This window comes from Telmatherina bonti, assembly GCF_933228915.1.
Source record: "Telmatherina bonti genome assembly, chromosome: 2".
Taxonomy (NCBI): Eukaryota; Metazoa; Chordata; class Actinopteri; order Atheriniformes; family Telmatherinidae; genus Telmatherina; species Telmatherina bonti.
In genome coordinates, this window is record NC_136620.1 from 39,726,061 (window position 1) to 39,747,025 (window position 20,965).

The 20,965-nt window shown below is 44.6% G+C and overlaps 1 protein-coding gene across 5 annotated transcripts; it reads right to left on the reverse strand.

The window, feature by feature from the left end:
- On the reverse strand, window positions 1-13,439 carry wfdc1 (WAP four-disulfide core domain 1). Of its 5 annotated transcripts, XR_013771614.1 has the most exons (8): window positions 13,211-13,439; window positions 3,627-3,822; window positions 3,439-3,522; window positions 2,759-2,899; window positions 2,247-2,297; window positions 1,108-1,167; window positions 602-1,032; window positions 19-130 (listed from the first exon to the last, which is right to left on the reverse strand). XR_013771614.1 is itself a non-coding variant. In XM_079255121.1 (7 exons), the coding sequence occupies exons 1-7, from the start codon at window positions 13,301-13,303 to the stop codon at window positions 1,000-1,002; spliced, it is 609 nt and encodes a 202-aa protein (XP_079111247.1). In that variant the 5' UTR covers window positions 13,304-13,439; the 3' UTR covers window positions 1-999. The 5 variants fall into 5 exon arrangements, 4 of the variants coding, with proteins under 4 accessions (XP_079111247.1, XP_079111246.1, XP_079111245.1 ...); XM_079255121.1 differs by having other exon boundaries at window positions 1-1,032; window positions 1,148-1,167; window positions 2,768-2,899; XM_079255120.1 differs by having other exon boundaries at window positions 1-1,032; window positions 2,768-2,899.
- Between the last annotated feature and the right edge of the window lie 7,526 nt (window positions 13,440-20,965).

The following is a 20,965-nucleotide window of genomic DNA, read 5'->3' on the forward strand; positions in this document are numbered from 1 at the left end:
TTTAGAATACACACAGCAGCAACCAGTCGGAGAGAAACGCAGACGTTTGTTTGACACCTTCAGCTCATCAGGTGACCAGCTTATTGTTCGGTTAGGTGGCAGCTGACCAGAGAACCATCCCAGTTAACATCTAACACGGAAAAACATAAAGGATGTTTAGATTGTTTTAAAAAGAATTTGTGCGTTTATGTTACGGTCTTGTGGCACATCAGGGACTCTTACTGGTCGTTTAATACGCAGACTACTCATTTTCAACTGCTTCGTTAATAAAACACCTTTATCCCAGATCTAGTTCAGGTTTTCTACATTTTAAAGGGATATTCTGAATCTTTTAGTACCATGTTTACTTGTGGAGTTTTATGCATTGACGTGTATTTTAAACTACTTTTTTTAGTATTTTTTCCCTCCATAAAGCTCTTTATGCATCTGGTTTATTACATTTTACAGTTACGTCAGCACCTTATAGCTGCAGAACAAATCCATAGTAGTTCTAAATCCTTCATATGTGTGACGATCCACCCACTCATGAAGAGTTACTTCAGATAAATGTTGCTGGTAATCTGAACGACCAATCACATCTGGATTAGATTCAGAGATTTACCCTTCAGATGGATTTTCCTGCTTTGTTGAAGCTTTTTCAGCTGAGTTCCTCTGAGGATGGGAGAGGGCTGGATGGTCTCTGCTGACCAGGCACAAGGGAAGGAAGGCTGTAAAGAAGTGGAGCTGGATTCGTGTTTTCTTTCAGAGTTTTGATTTAACGGCTTTGGCACACGTCGTCCCCCCCCTTCCTCTGCTTTTTCATCAACACCTTCATCCCTGCTGTCACAGGCGTCAGAGGAAAGCTTGTTTTCCTTCGGCTGCATGATGAGGAACATCAGACTTGTCTCAGAAAGGACAGGTTTGAGATGAAGCTGCGAGGTGGGGGGGGGGGGTGTCGGTAAGATGTGATCCTGGTTCTGTGTGAGCAGATCAAACGGGACTGGGTCGATGTCCGAGGTTTTAGGTTGTAGCTGAATCTGAGCTGTGGTCGATCTGAGAAAGGAAACGACACAAGAGAGTTTTCTGTAGAGGAAGACCGAAATGATGTGTTTTTGGCTGAAAACGTACTTCATCCCAGGTGCTTGTGATGATGTTTCTCATAACCTACAGCGTTGTTCAAGGTGGATCCTGTAAGAAAGGAGAAGCAGTGATGCAGAGCGGATCAGCTTTGTTTCCTGTAAGTCTGTTAAACGGTGGCGTGAAACACGTTTACATCGTCACCATGCACGTTTACACACAAGCAACCATGTTTACATGTAAACAAAAACACATTCCTGAACACATTTTACCAACAAAACACTTCTACAAAGTCCTGAAAGGCAGCTCCAGAGACGTGACCTGCTGGGTTGGAAGTGGGGACAAACCAGTTGGTGTCTGAAACCATCCAGCAGCTGAACCAGCGGAGGAGTTTTCTGAAGACTACTTCCAAGTTTCAGGGTTAGTTTTTGGTGACTGTGGACACAGCTACACATGACGGAGGAGCTACAAAGTTCTGCTTATGTTTGGTAACCTCTCCATAAACACGAGAAGGTCCAGTCGGATGGCGTTGAATTGGTCATCATTCATTTCAGCTTGGGCTCCACGGTGGCATAGTGGTCAGCACTGTGGCCTCACAGCAAGAAGGTCACTGGTTTGATCCTCGGCTGGAGCGAAGCTTGAACAGTGGCCTTTCTGTGTGGAGTTTGCATGTTCTCCCTGTGTATGAGTGGGTTCTTTCTGGGATCTTCGGGTTTCCTCCCACCGTCCAAAGACGTTCATGTTAGGTTAACTGGTTACTCTGTGGTGAGCATGAGTGGTTGTGTGTCTCTGTGTGGCCCTGAGGTGGACTGGCGAGCTGTCCAGGGTGTACCCTGCTGGGATAGGCTCCAGCTTCCCCGCCACCCTTCATCGGACTCAGCGGTTAATGAATGAATGAGTCTGCAAAGACAAGCGGACATTGTGTAGACTGTCAATGCACTGTCCATAAAGTTCTCTTCTGTCTCCACAAAATGTCCCTAAAACTTGTTTTTCCAGGACTTGCATCGTGTTTCGCAAGAAAAAAACTGTCCTCGTTTTGAGTTAAGGTAAAGCTGGGTTTTTTTTGTTGATAAAAGTGTTTCAAGACTGTATTTTTTTGTTTACATGTAAATATGGTTTCTGTGATGTAAATATGTAACATTATTTTGCAGTTCTCGGCCACCGTAACGCCGTCCTCGCTCACTATTTACCCAAGTAGTCCTTGTAGTCCTTAAAGTATTTGTGCCTTAGACCACGTCCATCTGCGAGACCAACAACAAAACAAACAAGAAATAAATTCTTCTCACATACATTCTTCTGCAAATGCTCTTTGTAAAGTGAAATAACAGATTATCCAGCAGGTTTTCTCCATTAAATCATTAGTTTGATGTTCCTGCCAACAGCTTGAGCCACACATCATCAGTTCATCGCGCAGCATTCTAGTGATTTGCCAGGCCGCTGCACTTTGTGTATTTATAGATGGATTCAAAATAAGAAACCTGGCGCCTGACAGTAAGTAGTCTGCCAAGACTCAGGACAGCTGCCCAGCGTCCCGACCCCGCAGACACACACACACACACACACACTGCTGCTTTATAAAAGGGAGGAACTTTTAACTTTTAAATTGCATAAATACACATGAGGTGCAGAAAATGAAACTAAAAGATGCTTTTAAAGTCTGGATGTGACTTTTAGCTAAAGGCCAAAGTTACTGGAGCTGTACCGGAGTTACCGCGCTGCTTGATGCACTGGCCCCGGTTTGGGATGCCCGCTGCAGGGTTTCCTGGGTTGATGATGTGGCATTCGTAGCCTGTAGGACAATGGAGCGGCTCGTCTCCGTCCTCCGTCGTGCTGCACGCCTCAGCTGTTGGACAAACATCCCAAAAGCTTTGAGAGTGCAGTAAAAGAGTTTGCAAGCATAGAGGATGAATTAGAGGAGTGAGCCCCGACCCTGGTTCTCAAGGCCCGCTATCCTGCAGGCATCAGATGCTGCCCTGCTGCAACACACCTGATTCACATGAAATGGGTGTCTGACAACTCCGCACTCGTCCAGTACGGCTGCTGAGTAAGTCTGCAGGACAGGTGGGCCTGGAAGGACTGCAGGATCCCTGAATTAGAGCAAGTCTGCTTTGTTTGAAGATGTTTAAAGCTTCAAATTCAGCTGAGGAGGATTATCCAAACTCCTTTTATTCCCAATAAACACAGGAAATGTCCCAAAATGCATGACACACTGAGGAGGAGGGTAGAAGTGTGGTGGCATCACACACAGCTCATTAAAACCATCAACTTTTCTCTTTTACTCGGTTAAACTGAAGCTGCTGAAGCCTCAGATGCAGAGAAACTGATCTACAGTGAGTGTTCGCTCCAGCTGAACGTATTGATCAGTGAGGTGCGTGCACTCGCCTTGCAGAACCTCCTCAGGGCCGTCGAGCAGCCAACCGTTCCCCCCCAGCCACCGAGGTTTGGGCTGCACCAGCCAGTCCAGCACTGCTCCCAAGACACAAAGAAAATGAGCAACAGCTGGAAAAACTGAGGATTAAACGTAAACATCTGGATTAATGTGAAAATGAATCTAATCCCAGTCAGCTGACCTGGCGGCGGCTGGACGGACTCCAGGCAGGCGTAGATGCAGCCGTTGTAGCAGCAGCGTTTGTGCCGCTCGCACTCGGAGTCTGAGCGGCAGCCTGGCACCTCGCACGCTCGCTCCGGCAGCATCTGGGGGGGCGGTGGACACCGGTCGTTCTTTTGGTGCTGTGTGGACTGAGGATGGTTGGGGTACTCGTAGTCCTGAGAGGCAGAGAAGAACACACATTAACGGCCCACCTGGGGGTGTGGTTCGCTTTCCGTTTGGGTCATGACCCCCATTTTTACACCGGGGTTGTCCAGCTCCGTGTGCCACAATCCTGCAGCTTGTCCATGCATCCCTGCTCCAACACACCTGACTCAAATTAATGAGCCACTGAGCAGAACGTCTGTTGGATCCGTTTAATGTGATTTAGGTGTGTTGGAGCAGGGACTCAGAGAAAACCTGCAGGACGGACTTTGGCCACCCCTGGTTTCCTGGATGTCCTCTGCATCGTGCTTGGTTTGTTTGTGAGCCACCAGATGGCAGCAACACACCTGGCCGAGCCTCGTTCATCACAGAGAAGCTGCAACTCAGACATGAAGGTGACCTCGACAAACCGCCGATGTCTCGACCTGGACTGGAAACGGGATTGATGGTGGGGAGAAGAGTTACTCCAGTGAGTCTGAAGGGAGGAAACGGGACACATGACACTGGACCAACTTTCACACCAGCTGCTTTGGAAACATTAAACACAGACTAACGGCAACACACAACATTTTTCTCTAAAAAGCTGCAGCTTTGTTGGTTTCCACGCTGGTTTGGGCGTGGTTGGGGCAGAATATGTGGAGGAACTTGTTCTGCTGGTCTGGAGTATCACATGTTTTGTGCTGCCGTGGACATTCGCTGTGCACACATGGGAATTATTAGAACAAAACCTCCAGAAGCACAGCCGCCCCTCGTATGCACATTTGCTTTCATATTTCCACACGATGCATCAACCTCATATGATCACATTTCAGTTTTTTCCACTGCTGCGGTTCATGTGACAGGCAGTAAAAATGTTTTTTTCTTTTCCATAAAAAATCATACAAACATTTATTTGTGCATCTTTAAGTTTCCATGAATAAAAACCAAAAAAGATGGAGAGCAGCTGAGAAGATTGAAGATTTGTACTTCTGGCTGTGGGTTGCACAGCTGTTTGTTTGGCAGGCTTACACACTGCTCCTCCAACCCAACTGGAAACCAAACGCAAAGCGCAAACACACACACACTTTCCACACACACTCATTTGACCTGGCAGCTGTGAGCCGAGTGGGTGGATGGTTATTAGAGGTTGTGGCTGGAGTGAATTTTCACCGTGGAATGATGGAGGGAGCAAAGTGAGGCTTGGTTGCAGCTTGTAAAGGTTATTATGAGAGCCCACATGTTGCTGGAAGCAGTGAAAGTCTTCTGATGAGAATTTGAGGTCAGTATTTGATGAATGAACGACATCAACAAAGCCTTTCTCTTCTTATTTACTGTACAAGCCACGTTCATTGATTTAAACACACATTCATGCACCGCAGTGAAGCAGATTGATTCTACTTGCTGAGTCACAAACACTCCAATTAGAAGAGTGTGTTTCATTTTCATGGTTAAAACTGGCAAACAGACGCCAACGTAGTCAAAATCTTAATTTACCAGCCAGGAAACGCTCGCGCTCTCAGACCTTAGACCTGGAGTGTCAAACTCCAGTCCTAAAGGGTCGTATCCGGCAGGTTTTTGTTGTTTCCTTCTACCAACACAGCTGATTCAAATCAAATGGATCCAGCAGCTTCTTGTCAGCATGTTTATGGATTTCGGTCAGGTGTGTTGGAGCATGGAGAAAACAAAAACCTGCTGGATACTGGCGCTCGAGGACTGGGGTTTGACACCCCTGCCTTAGACGTTAGAAAGTTACAACCGGAGAAAGAAGACAAAGTTAGATTTCAGCTCTGTGGTGTGGTTCGACTTTATCTGAGAAGTTTGGAAATCCACAAGGTGCTCGGACTTTGTGCTCCTCTGGACGTCTGTTGTTTCCTCCCTGTGGTTTTCCAGTTCATATTCATATTCTTATTTGTAAAATAGTTGTAAAATAGCTGTATTTCTACTTTTATATATTATTATTATTCAATGTTTTTATTCTTATTTTTATTATTTAGCACCTTATCACTGAAACAAGTTCCTAGTCTGTGAATCGTTCAAAACAATGGAAATAAAAGTCTTTCTGATTCTGATTCAAACCCTAAAAATGATTCCAGGCATCGAGATGAAACTTATATCTAGTCAAACTGAGAAAAAGGCATGAAAAGATGAAAATAGATGAGTAGTTTTGCTCTTATGTGATGATCATTTGATATTCTAACGTGTGACGTCGTCGTAAGCAGGAACCTGTTGGGTTTCAAATGAATATGATGTGTTTACATATAACTAATGCAACCTGGAGAACCGTGTCCATGAAGGTTACTTTGTAATGTTGGAACACATGTTGCCACTAAACGTACCTCCTCGTCCTCGCGCTATGTCTGCATGTCACGACATATGTCTGCCACCAGGGGGCAGCATCAGAGACGCGTGGAACTGATCTGGCGGCGTTTTCACTTCGCTTTGTCTGCTTTATACAGAAAACCAAGACAAACATCTGCTTTATGGAGCCACAAAGCTAAATATTAAATATATAAAGACTCTGGTGTGTGTGAACTTTTCAAACACTTTTCTCTTTGTGGTGTTTTGTTTGGTTTGGGCTCACTGGCTCATGAAAAATGGGCAATAAAACTTTTTTAATTAATTTAAATGATGGTAATAAGACAAAGAGCTGCACAGCCTCTAACTCCCAGCAGTCAGCTGGCCTGATTACATTCATGAATGAGGATTACAAAGTCTGCTGATTGGATGGTTGCGGCGAGCCCTTATCCCCTTGCCTCATATCCGATCTGCACTCTTTGAGCCTCTCCTATAAAAAGTCAAGCATGGCTTCCTGTTTATGTAATGGTAAGTGTTTGGGTAAAGTGGGAGCTTACAGCACTCGTACACAATTTGAACACACAAAGTTGCACAAAATGAAAAACTGGCCCTGGAGTCGACGGGCCTCTTTACTCTTTACTGTACTTTCCAGCTGCCGCTTCATTCATCTGTTACTGCAAGAGCTTCACTGTCAGTGCACTTTCTACCAGACATCCCTCTGTCCTCTAATCCGGAGCGCCATCACACCATCCTGCTCGCATCACTCTGATGTTCACATTGTTTATTTACAGTCCCGTCTGCGGCGCTGCCCTCCTATAGAGGCACCGCCAGCAGGCCTGCATGTGAAGCTCAGACCCCTCTGAGGGCACAGAGGGAGTCTGTAACTTTATCTCTTCTTTTCTATCTTTATTCCACTGTTGATGGCGTTGAAAAGTAGAAGCAAGATCACTCCTTCTTCCTTTTTATTTCCCTTTTTTCTCGGCTCTCGTCCGATGGCGTGAGAGGCGTTTGTGGGGTGATGCCACTAGAGACCCTCTCTGGCTCCGCAACTCAGCTGATAAGAGATCGGTTCTGGTTCTGCACTGAGATCACAGACAGATATGAAGGATTTCAGCTTCCTTTGTGCAAAGATGCATGCACACACAGACACACACATATACAAACCCAGAGCTGGAACCACAGATTCAGCTGTCAAGAAAAAAAACACAGAAATGTCAACTTAAAGCTCCGGATCTCTAATCCTAGCAGGCTCCCGTTTAGATTTTTGGGTTGTCAGAACTAATTTCTGTCATTCAGACTGAAGGAAAGACAGAAAAACACACAAAGAGCTAATGGAAGCTAAGTTGTGAGGATACAGACAGCCTGTAAATCAGTCGGGGCTGAGATGTTTGACGAATAGGCGGGAACGAGTTCCACAGCGGCGCAGCAGCGATTGCTAGCGATGAAGCCGATCCAGATGAGGTGGGATTCACACAACTGAACAGATTTACAGATTTTAGGAAGACTGTTTGGACTATCGCTCGCTGCCTTTTACCGCCGTAGAAACAGCGTGGTTGGTTATGAAAGCAACAGCAGACACAGAAGTGAGCTTATGGCTTTAGTGTGTGTATGCTAACTTATGTTTTTTTTATTTTTTTTTTTATTGATATCTTCAATTCTTTTACAGAATTTACCACAGTCTTCAAAAAGAAAAAAAGAGATAAAAGAAAATAGTAAAAAAGGCAAAAAGGGAAACAGGACACTAATGAAAAGAGAAAGTTGCTATGCTAACTTATGGCGCTAAGCAGTGATTGGCTGAAAAGTTAAGTGTGGCGTTGCTGCTGACCCGCATCATCTGATTGGGATTAGTTCTGCTAGAGACGCCGTCTCACAAAACGGCTTTACTGGATGATTAACTCCTGTTTTACTGTGCTCCAAACTGTTAAAGCAGCCACAACTTGTAGATGCTGTGGCGACGTTTAAAGACGGACTCACAAAGCGGAATCGTCCGATGCTGCATGTGATGAAATATGCTGTGTTTCATCCTGGAAAAGACGAGTCGTTGAGCAAATAAGTTCCAGATGAACTTCTCTTGGCTGATTCGTCTCCTCCTATCAGGTCTTCATCACGGTTCTTCAAAGCTTTATAGAGTAGAAAAGGGAAGAAACTTCCTGCTGTCCGATGAAAGAGGTGCCACAAGCAGCGTCTCCGGTTTGTCGACACACCTTCACAGCTTCCCTTTCTGCTTATCTGTCCGAGTTCATGTCATGAAAAGACGCCTGCACAAAGCCGCGGTTGGAACTCTGCCCAGCAGGTGCTTCCTAAAGTAATATTCATGCCAATAAAGTTTTAAATCTGCCTCAGTATATGCGGAGTGTGTTTGTTTTGTCAGCAGCCCCGGGGCAAGTCGACCAGCAGGACAGAGAACAAGAAGCGCGACGGTTTCGTGCATTTTTCTTTGGAACAGGTGGCGTCAGAAGGATCCACATCACATCAGAGAAATAAAGAGATTTATGATGCCAGACTCTGCACGCTAACATGTCCAGGCAAATATCTGATCCAGACTCTGTTATGACTGGATGAGACTAAACATTCATTCTAGTGTGTGTGTTGGGGTGTGTATGGATGTGTGTGTGATAGTCATGCAGGTTTCTGGTTTATATTTGGTTCAGTTTTAATTGTTTTTTTTCATGATTTCACTCCTCACTCTGATGGCGTGGTGGTCTGATTCCTTTAGTCTGAATATTGTTGAGATAAATTTTAATTATTTTGTGATAAATAGGTTGCAAAATAAAATAAAATGTCCTTTTGATGCGGTTTTGTCTGTTGCTTCTGCAGCCTTCACCACTGATCTAACACCTTTATCTTCACACTCTTCCTGCTATGCTGTGTTTTATGTCATCTTTTATGGGTTTTATTTTTAGTTTATGTTGGATTTCTGGAACTAACCTTTCCCAGAGATTCGCCATCCTGATAAACGGCGCTACGAAGCTGGTGTCAATCTCCACCAGAGGGTCCTCGCATAAAAAGGGGTGGAGTTTGCAGCACCTGGCCAATCACAGTCATGGAGAAACCCTCAAGCAGCTGCAGACAACTATTCTGAAATATGAAGAATTCAAACACATCGTGCAGCGCTGTTACCATAGCAACAGCCAGGAAGAAACGCCGGCGGGAATTAGCCGACTCTGTTGAAGCGTAAATCCACGAGATTACAGAACATTAAGTTATGGAAGAATATCAGCAAACAGAACTCTGATCGTTCACTTTCACTCCACGCCTCCGTTCATTCTTTTCCTTTCTGCTTTTCATTCAGTTCTTCTGAGGATCAGCCTCCCGTGTGAACGTGATCTGTGTCGGAGGATTCATTCCTGAACACTGTTGCATGTGTGTGTACTCTCATTACTTTGAATGCAACCCGACTGCAGCTGATTTGGGACCGAGTCAAGAACAGAAACATTTATCAGTAGGGCTGTGACGACATGCTTTTGTTCCGATTCGATTCCAATTTTTTGGGTGCCGATTCAATTTAAATTGCGATCTCACAATTCTTCGATAATTCTGAATTTTGTAGATTAAAAACAAAATAAATGTATAAAACTTTTTTTTGCTCGTCATTTTTCTTAATTTTAATGAGGAAAAAAAGTGGCCAGACCATCATTCTGCTGCTGTAACAAGGAGACAAGTAAAAAGATCAATAAAAATGACAAAAACATTTTTTTAATGGATTACTTTTATGTATTTGGAAAAAAAAAGGATTTTTTTTTTAACAAAAAAAAAAAATCGATTTTAAAATTGTGAAACAAAAAAATCCCCGTTTTCGCTTTTTCGATTTGATTTTCAACCCGACTGCAGCTGAACGGATTCAGCACCGAGTGAAGAAAAGAAACATTTATCAGTGATCAGCGACAAGGTTTTTCTGCTTCATTAACAGGATGCATCCGTCCCTAAAAACTCTTTATTTCTGCGGCCTCCGACAGGATGGGAATGGGCGACCATTTTCCATTGGTTAACAGGTTGTGCTTTTATACTGGCTGATCTCTTATCCAGAACGTAACCTGCTCCGGAGAATGTCAGCCGTTCAGCGTAGGTTACCATGGTGATTTACCCTCATTTATGCTCAATGTAGAAGAAGGGCACGCAAACAGATGGACAGTTGTGTCCGTCTCCTGCGTTGGGATAATTTAGTCTGTTTTCAAGGGGCTTTGTTATCCACGACTTGACGCAGAAACAGGGTGCCAAAACTGAACTCAACACTGCCCACTAGTGGATGAACAGATTCGCAACCATGGCAACGTAAAAGATGCTCAGAAGTGTGAGGATGGCGATGTATGACGAAGTTTTATGTACGTAGGGAAGCAGAAAAGGGTCTTAAGATGTGAACCCTCGTAGAAACTCTTTCCTGGATGAGAGAAAATCCACCTTCGTCTAACAGGCCTTGATTGCTTCACATGCTCCTCATTTGCATATAAAACACTTTCTTTCTTTTGTTGTCTGCCAGGTTGTTGTCATTTCCTCGTCCTGCATGTCCCAGTGACACCTTTACTCCTCGCCTCAGTGACTGTTAGTCTGTTTCTGGTTGTGTGTGTTGTCATCCTGCCCTGGGTTTTTATTCAGGTGAGATAAATAATCCACTCCTGCAGAGACCTGCACCCAGACGAAGGGAGCACTTCGCTAATATTATCTGATATTATGTCAAATCCTGCACAGACAATAAGATATCTAGTAAGTGCATAGAAAATCCAGTTTTATCCAGTGAAATGTAGAAAATATATAAAAAGAATTTAATAGATTTTTAATGCTCACTAAGAATGTACATGTTGGTATGAATCAACACTTTTAATTAACAAGGCTGGCTAAATTACCAGCTGGGTAAAGCAGCCAACTACGCTGATCCTCAGGGGCCCCAGAGTCCCAAGTTCACTGCATGTTAATGGGTTTGGTGAAACTAATGAGCCTTTGTTAGGGAATCTGGGGACACGCTGGACATAATGGGGACAAAAATAGCAGCAGAAACGTCTCTTCCTCGTCTCAAAGCTTTACTGAAACAAGGAGCAAAACGAAGAACACAAGCAGAAATGTCTGGATCTTTTTTTCCTGGGATGGATTGGTGCTCAGTTATAGACTTCTCTAGTTTCATGTTTTCTCTTATTGGTTTTAACTTTAACAGAAAGTGCTGACAAGCAGCTCTGAAACCGTTTACAGAGAGGTTATCTGTTTGTAGCATGTTTTCTCAACATTTTATTTATTTTACAGTTTTAAAAGTTTTGTTAAGATAAAAAACAGACATCAGCAACCTCCATGCAACCATCTGTGATGCTTCTGTTTCCTTTAAGCGCGTAGACTTCATTTAGTTTTTGTCCTACTGTTGTTCAGACTTGATGAATCTGGTTGAAACTGAAGCCAGTTAAACACGAGGATCAAGGTAACAAATACACTAAATAAGGTCTGAGTCTGTTGGTGGTCCTTGGTTTGTTGGCTTCACCAGTTTACCTTTTAAGACACCATTATGGGACTATAATTTGTCTTTCTGCACGTCACTCCTGCACAGCCATGAATGAAACTGTGTGGGAAGGAAAAAAAAGATGCAGAGATGAGAAAGCTTGAGAGGAAAAGGCAAACTTCAGCTCCACAGACATCTCAGCATGTTCCAATTACAGCTTCTTTGAAGCAAAGGCCAGTGAGACAGTCCTTTTGGCCCATCCTGAGAGCAGGAGGACACCAGAGAGACATCTGAAAGGAGGAGAACGGAGGGTGGTAAGCTGGGAGGTACATGGATGAGCAGGGAGACTAATTCATATGAGAGAGGAGTAGCAGGATGAGAGGCAGAAAAGGCCAGTGAGGGCATAAACAAGTCAGAAAGTGAGAACATTGAGGCATGAAAGGTTGTGGAGGAGAGAAGAAAGAGAAATAAAGAGACGGCACCACGCTACAGTGAGTCCTTGTTAGAGACGATCAATCAGCTACACTGAGCTGAGCTAACAAGCAGAGGCCCCGTCCTGCAAGTTCAGTTCCTGCCCGAATAATCCACCGTAACACACACACACACACACACACACACATACCCAGCATCCTGCATGCCCTTCAATTACTCATATGGAAACTAGAAAATTAGTGACTTATTCCAACCTGCTGCACATTCCACAGCGATCCTCATCACAGCTCAGAAACGGACATTTTTCACGCCTGAGCATCAAAGTAAAATGTCTGAAAGAATCTGAGTTTCTCTTTTATTTGGCTCAGAGATTACAGCCGAGACGTACAGTATCACAGTTAAACATGCTGATGTCTAACATGCATCTGGTTTCTGTAGAAACTCTGGGTCAGGCTGATCCAGACTGCCTCGACACAAGCAGCATGAGTCTGCTTTCATGTTCTCTTTTATTAGAACTACTTTACAATATTTTATCTACCTTTAAAAAGATCGAATGCGCATAAATGAGATATTTTAGGGAGGTGTTTGTTAAATTTGTTTGGGAAACTAAGCAGCACTGCCAGATCTCTCACAGAAACAGCATGAAGTCATTAAGTTTTACACTGACCGTCGCTTAAATACAAAAACTCACATGAAATGTGCAACAAGGTTTTGATAAATCATACAATAAAACGCGTCACATTTCATAAAGTCAGTTAAACATGAGATTTTACTGTAAATTAAATAAGAAATTAGAGGAAATTAATATAAGGCTGAAAAATCCCAGCACTTTTTTTTTGGTTATTTTAGCTTTAAAGAGCAAGAAAGATGAAAACTTTTTAATTGATTAAATCCCAGATGGCCTAGAAAACCTCAGGAATGATACTTCCATACCTGCAGCTTGTTGCTTTTACTCCTTCTAGCAAAGTTAAAAAGAGAAAAACGAACAAAGCAGGTTGATTATGAAGCTTTAACGGTTGAGTTATTTCCACTCATCACTGAGAGAAGAAGTCCACCTCAGCCTTTCGCTTTGCTTTTCGCCTCAGGTCCCAGGTAAACTCTGCCACCTTTCACCTCAGCCACAGAACCGCCTGATGTCTTACAGAACCAGCACCGTCCTGCAGCGCCGTGAGCTTTCACCCACTTACACTCAACACACCGCAACATACAGGCAGAAAAACCCAAATATAACCTCACTTCTGCATGTGTGAAGTCAGAAGGGAATGTGGTGACCTCACCTTATGATTGAGTCCTCTTTTCCTTATTTTTCTGGCATCACTTCCTGCGGAGACGACTAACAGGGTCAGCAGCAGCACTAAGCAGCCCGGCATGGTGTGGAAACTTTAACTCCACTCTCCTCTGAAAATCTCCTTTCTCTTCCCAGAAGTTCCCTCTTTTCCCTCCTACTCCAGCGTTTCTGCTTTAGGAGCTGTTGGGTCCTGTTCTTTCGCCTTTCCGGCCGAGGCAGGGACTCTCCGGTGAGATTACACAAGCCCGCTCCCTCCAACAGGACCTGCCTTTATATCCGGCTGAGAAAAAGTTTAGAACAGAGTGGAGGAAAGGAAGGGAAAAGGGGACGAAACAGCAGCTGTCTGTGCATCAGTTGCTGAGCGCTGAAGCTGTCTGCTGCTGGCACGGCGTGTGCACATGTCTCAGAGAGGGAGAGGAGGGAGGGGAGAGCGTTGAGGGCAAGGGAGAGACCTCCCCCTTGCCCTCTCGGTACATCTTGAAGCACATCTGGTGATCTTTGTGCGAATTTGTCAGAGTTGTGTCAACATGCAGTCGGGACATGTCTCATATTCTTCGGTTTCTCTCTCTCTGCTTGCCTGCAGGGTCGTTGGAGGGGAAAACATTCCTCTGCAAAGCATGAACTCTGAAAGCGCTTGCCTGCTGGTCTAGACTTCAGGCATGCACTTCAAACCGCATGATCAAACCCTGCCTTCTCTTCAGGACTGCACGTCCAGGAATTATTCCTTGAAAGGTGAGAAGACGCCATAAAAGACAAGTGTATGGATCTTTCTACATACATGTACTTGTGCAACATGCTTGGGGAGGACGCAGGATTCCCGTAGCACTGACCCATGCTCAATGAAGGCATGCAGTGTTTCAGGGAAAGGGGCCTCTCTGTCTCTTTCTCCATCCTGTGCTTCACTGGTCTTCCCTTCTCACATATCTCCCCAAGTCGCTTCCTCCCAAACTAGGACATGTGTCTCCCCCCCTTGCCTTACCTCAAGACCTTCCTCCCCTTCCCATCCCCTCCCCTCGCTCCATTCTCAGTGTCTTGCACTGAAAGGGGGAAAGAATGCTAAGCCTGCAGAAATCTCAGTCATTATTAGTTTTACAGGAGCAGGGCTCATGTCACTGGGAGGCCCCGGCTTCACTTACACAAAAGACAGAGTAAAGAGCGAGAGGGGTAGAGAAAAACGGAGAGCAGAAAGGGGGGGGGGGGGGGACGCAGAGATAGCAGGCGAGAGCAACGGCTGCATGAACGAGTCCGTGACTGAGTCCCACCAGTAATGTGTCCATGCAGCTGGAGATCTGCTCCCGTTACGATGATGGAGATGAGTGTTGGAGATGTTTCTTGGTGAACTTCACCCCCCCATAAAAGCATTGTCCAAAGCCTCCGCATGCACTCTACGGTCTCTGTAATTATCTCAACAGAGTTACTGATAGTAGCAGACTTGCTTCTGGTCACATTGATTAGTTGTAGTTATGAATCTAACTCATCACACACTTGTTGCAAAAATCGTGGGTTTTCTAATGTTTCGGTGGAGTTGGACTGAATTTACAAATAATATTCAACTCTGAATCCCATGTTTGGAAGTTATACCTCCCTCCCTCCTGACATGATTATTAGCAACACATTAGCGTAGTGTGGTACTGTCACAAGGACAACGGTTGTTCTGAATGTTCCATGAAGAGGCATGAAAGGGTTACCGGTGCGTCTCCTCCAAGACATCCACATGGATTTGTCCCATTTCTGCAAATAAAATAAAACACAACTTATAGAAGCAAAAACGTCTACAGGCTGCAGCTGTTTCTGCACATTTCAGATCTAAAGGAGATTGTTTGTTCCCAATAAGAAAACATAATTTTACATGTTTACAACAGACAGAACATAAAAGATATTTTCAAGGATTCATTAACGGGACAGGACGAGTATCTCAGTACAAAACAACAACTCAGCGACGTTTTTACTCCACTTGGTTTATTTATTCACAGGTTTAACTCGGTTTTCTTTACAAGTAGCTGGTTGAAGGTTGTCACTGGTTCCTCATTCACTTTACCTTCCCTTCCCTTACCTTAGCTTCGCTTAGCTTCGTTTAGCTTACCTTACCTTAGCTTCGTTTAGCTTAGCTTCGCTTAGCTTCGTTTAGCTTAGCTTAGCTTACCTCAGCTTAGTTTAGCTTAGTTTAGTTTAGTTTAGCTTAGTTTAGTTTAGTTTAGTTTATCTTAGCTTAACTTAGCTGAGGTGTGTTTAATCCAGTCAGGTTATACGCATGGATGTGTCTTGGCTTTTTATTTTTATTTTGAAATTATTTGAAGTCGTTGCTGTTATTGTGTTCTTCGGTTTGAGAAGAACAATATAAAATGATTTAATCTGTTAATATTTACATCAGGTGGACCATGACTGGACTTTTGCTTCCCATTAAGCTTTAAAATATTTATCTACTCAAGTTTTATAACTGGATAAATGAGCGGATGTAGCTTAAATTTGAACTAGCTTGATGTTTTTTTCTGCATTTTAATGAAATGTTTTGTTGTTTTTAATTTGTCATTTGTCTTGTAGATTAAATGTCTGAAATCTGAAGTAGTTTTATGTATTTTTGGAATTTTATTTTTTATTTTTTGTCCTGTCAAGAAGGATTTAAACAAATTGACTTACCTGCTGTAAGTGTTTTTTGGTACTTTTCAAAACATTTTCCTGCTATTAAACTAAATAGGATTTAATCATGTGGCTGTCACTGCATGTTTACAGCTAGTAGCAGCTCTCTATTTTCTTTATGCACACCTCCAAACTGTAAAGATGTTTTTTGTAGAGACATTTAAATGATTTACAGCTAAATATTCAAGCCTTTAGGAAAACAACCCAAACAATGTGAGTTAGTTTTGGTATTTTGGAGAGGATTGGAATTCTTCTGTCTGCAGACATATAAAAACACCTCATCCATATCCTGTCTGGAATATAAGTCTGCAATTTGCAGCACGCAAGCATGATTTAATAAACTAAACAGGTCATGAAGAGGATGTTCAGTCTGAACACTTTTAGCTCTCACATAATAGAAGCTTGTTCGGCTGTGTATGATAGCAAAGTGTGAATCATTCTTCTTATATAAGGTAGAAAGATTTAAGTTGTGAGAGCAGGAAACACCTTAGAGATAAAGTTCACTGGTGGGAAATCAAAGACGAGCGTCACTTGAAAGACAAACATTTCTTTCATCTGACAGCAACTATGGATTGTACTTCTGCCTGCGCGATGAAATGTCTGCAGGTCCCATGGGGCTTCATATCACATGTTCCTGTGCTCGTCATGATTAATTCCATCTGATTCCGGGTTTAATAGTTGGTAGCTGTCCAGAAACAGACTGGGCAGCTCTTCAGTCACAGCTGATGTCTGTACAAGGTGTGATTTTCCACAAACAAAGAGGAATATGTGCAGCATATGTGTCATAACAGAGGTCAGCTTGTGCATCTGCATGAGATATACGGGCTACATGAGATGGAGAATCCCATCCAGGCCAGATTTCATGTCGATGCTTTGTGGCTTTTATTTACCCCAACACATTTACAAAAAACAAAATCTATACACCAAAGAGGTTCACAAGCTCTGTGCTGTCTGGTCTGCTTAGTGTGGTATATAGAGAATTTAAAATCCACCGTTTATCTACCAGCATTTAGTAACAGCTCTGATCTTATGCGCTCCTCTGGATGATTCATTTGCTGAATCCAGAAAACTTGTAAAATAATGTGTATTCAGATTAGTAAACATTCTCTTAATATAACATATAAAAGAGTTTCTAATGCATCCGGACCCACAGAGTAGGTTTAAAAACTGATACTGCAGTTTATCGCATTTTTTCCTGAATGCAGAGGAGTCAACATCCTGCACCACAGAGCAGGATATGCTGCAGGTTTTACAAGTTTCCCCGCTGCAGTACATCCATCCATCCACCCATCTTTCCATCCATCTGTCCATCCATCCGTCTATCTGTCTATCGATCCATCCATCCATCCGTCGATCTATCCATTCTATCCATCCATCCATCCATCCATCCATCCATCCATCTGTCTATCGATCCATCCATCTGTCGATCTATCCATCCATTCCATCCATCGATCTGTCCATCCGTCCATCCGTCCATCCATCCGTCCATCCATCCATCTGTTCATCCGTCCGTCCATCCATCCATCCATCGATCTGTCCATCCATCTGTCCATCCATCCATCCATCCATCTGTCTATCGATCCATCCATCCATCCGTCGATCTATCCATTCTATCCATCCATCCATCCGTCGATCTATCCATCCATTCCATCCATCGATCTGTCCATCCGTCCGTCCATCCATCCATCCATCCGTCTATCTATCCATCCATCCGTCCATCCATCCATCTGTTCATCCGTCCGTCCATCCATCCATCCATCGATCTGTCCATCCATCTGTCCATCCATCCATCCATCTGTCTATCGATCCATCCATCTATCCGTCAATCTATCCATCCATCCGTCCATCCATCCGTTCATCCGTCCGTCCATCCATCCATCCATCCATCTGTCCATCCATCTGTTCATCCATCCATCCATCTGTCTATCGATCCATCCATCCATCCGTCGATCTATCCATCCATTCCATCCATCGATCTGTCCATCCGTCCATCCATCCATCCATCGATCTGTCCATCTGTCCATCCATCCATCCATTCCATCGATCTGTCCATCCGTCCATCCATCCATCCATCCATTCTATCGATCTGTCCATCCATCCATCCATCCATCAATCTGTCTATCCATCCATCCATTCCATCGATCTGTCCATCCGTCCATCCATCCATCCATCCATGCCATCGATTTGTCCATCCATCCATCTGTCCATCCATCCATCTGTCCATCCGTCCATCCATCCATCCATCCATCAATCTGTCCATCGGCTGTCCGGTAGTCTGACGATCCTGGAGTGGACTTTTACCACGTTATACAGACGTTTTCTGTGCTGAAAGGCTCATGATGTTGTATCAGCAGCTAACGGAGAAGGTGACGAGTAGCAGAACATCCTGCAGACGTCCTTTCTCACCTCACAGCTGCTGCTGTGGACGTACAGCTGCTGCTGATATCTCCATAAAAATGTGTCGGATGAAAACTTTAGCCCAGGTATCTGTACTCCTTCACCGCCTCTTCTCTACTCTTCTCCTGGGATCTCTGGATGGTCTTTAAACTACGAGACGTCTTCACGCTGCAACCGAGCCAGTCAAGCTGCATCTTCTGTCACAGGAGTGTGTCACAACACACACCACAACCATGACTGCTGCTTTCTTTGCTTTCTTTCTGCAGTCTGCGATGGGAGCCGTCTGCGATGGGAGCCGTCTGCGATGAGACCTGTCTGCGATGGGAGCCGTCTGCGATGGGAGCCGTCTGCGATGAGACCTGTCTGCGATGGGAGCCGTCTGCGATGGGAGCTGTCTGCGATGGGAGCCATCTGCGATGAGACCCGTCTGCGATGAGACCCGTCTGCGATGGGAGCCGTCTGCGATGAGACCTGTCTGCGATGAGACCTGTCTGCGATGAGACCCGTCTGCGATGAGACCCGTCTGCGATGAGACCCGTCTGCGATGGGACCCGTCTGCGATGAGAGCCGTCTGCGATGAGACCTGTCTGCGATGGGAGCCATCTGCGATGAGACCTGTCTGCGATGGGAGCCGTCTGCGATGGGAGCTGTCTGCGATGGGAGCTGTCTGCGATGGGAGCCGTCTGCGATGGGAGCCGTCTGCGATGAGATCAGTCTGCGATGAGATCAGTCTGCGATGAGATCAGTCTGCGATGAGACCAGTCTGCGATGAGATCAGTCTGCGATGAGATCAGTCTGCGATGAGACCAGTCTGCGATGAGACCCGTCTGCGATGAGACCCGTCTGCGATGAGATCAGTCTGCGATGAGATCAGTCTGCGATGAGACCCGTCTGCGATGAGACCAGTCTGCGATGAGATCAGTCTGCGATGGGAGCCGTCTGCGATGAGATCAGTCTGCGATGAGATCAGTCTGCGATGAGACCCGTCTGCGATGAGACCCGTCTGCGATGAGACCCGTCTGCGATGAGATCAGTCTGCGATGAGATCAGTCTGCGATGAGACCAGTCTGCGATGAGATCAGTCTGCGATGAGACCAGTCTGCGATGAGATCCGTCTGCGATGAGACCCGTCTGCGATGAGATCAGTCTGCGATGAGATCAGTCTGCGATGAGACCCGTCTGCGATGAGATCAGTCTGCGATGAGATCAGTCTGCGATGAGACCCGTCTGCGATGAGACCCGTCTGCGATGAGATCAGTCTGCGATGAGATCAGTCTGCGATGAGACCCGTCTGCGATGAGACCCGTCTGCGATGAGACCAGTCTGCGATGAGACCAGTCTGCGTTCGACCTCAGTGCTTGCTGCTAGCCTCCTTTTATTGTGTTGCTAAACGTTTCTTTTCATTTGAACGCCAGGATGGAGCTAAATGCTTACATCTACCAGTTATCAGCTGAAGCTAATGAGGATGAATCTGATGCTACCGAAGCATCGTTTGTTTACCCTTTGAGAGGAACACGGATGTCTGAACCAAGACGATCAGCGGTGGATTTCGCAGACTCAGACAGGAAAAATTGGCCCAAATCTGGCTGCCAAAACACGTCCAGAACGACAACTGACATCTGGAACACATGTGGCCCACAAGAGACTTGCTATAATCAAAGCCAGGCTGGCAGGTAACATCTGGACCACATCTGTCCCAGTTACCAGAACTGGAACTGAGCTGTGAGCACCAGACGTAGCTCTGATACGAGCCAAACATGTCCGCTATCCGGGCTCTGACTGATTTCCTGTTAGTGAGGCTGCATACGAACAAACCAAGTGAAGAGTTCATGTTTTCCTTGTCTCTTCAGTGTTCACACAGAAGCCGGTCAAAGTCCTCCACTCTAAATGAGGTCTGTCAGGTGGGGTCAGAGGTCAACCTAAGGGGCCAGCGTTCAGATGGTGTTTGTGCAGCAAAACTTCATTTATGTGGAGCGAAGTCTCTGAATCATCACAGATAAAATCAACATTTTCCAGTCTCAGTCCACGCCACCGTTGCAGGTAAACAAAGGTCTCCGCAGCACTTTAACACACACAGATCGTCAGAATCTACTTCCTCCTTTAACATTCTGCGTTCCAGCAGCAATAAATACCTGATTTATTCCTTTTTTATTGTCTCACATCTAAAAAATTCACTGCATTTGGTTTTGATGTGTTTCTGACAACATGAACTCCAGCTGGTTCATAAATCTCTGGCAGACCATCAGTTATGGTCATTAATAGCATGTGTTTGCTTGTCCTTGCACTTGGCAGCAAAACACAACGCACATGCATACACACACACACACACACACACACACACACACACACACACTAAGCTGATTCGTTCAGAAAAATAAAACTGTTTTGTTGTTTTCTGATGAATTATTTGGCAATAAGAAGGAGAAAAAGAGCAGAACGCTCTCCATGCACTAGACCAGCATCTGTTTCAGACTAGTAATATCATTAAACTATTTACTTCCATACAAAAACATACTTTCACTGATAGAAAACTAACAGATTAAGAAGATAAAAGTGGGAAAGGAAGAAAGGATTACTGTTACTGACAGCAGACAGAAAGGCGTTTTCACAGAACAAACACACCTTTGTGTTGCAAATCTGTGAAAGAAAAAAGGAAATCTTTGTAGGAAATGCAACTCTCATTGCCAAGATCCTGCAAACTGAAATGGCA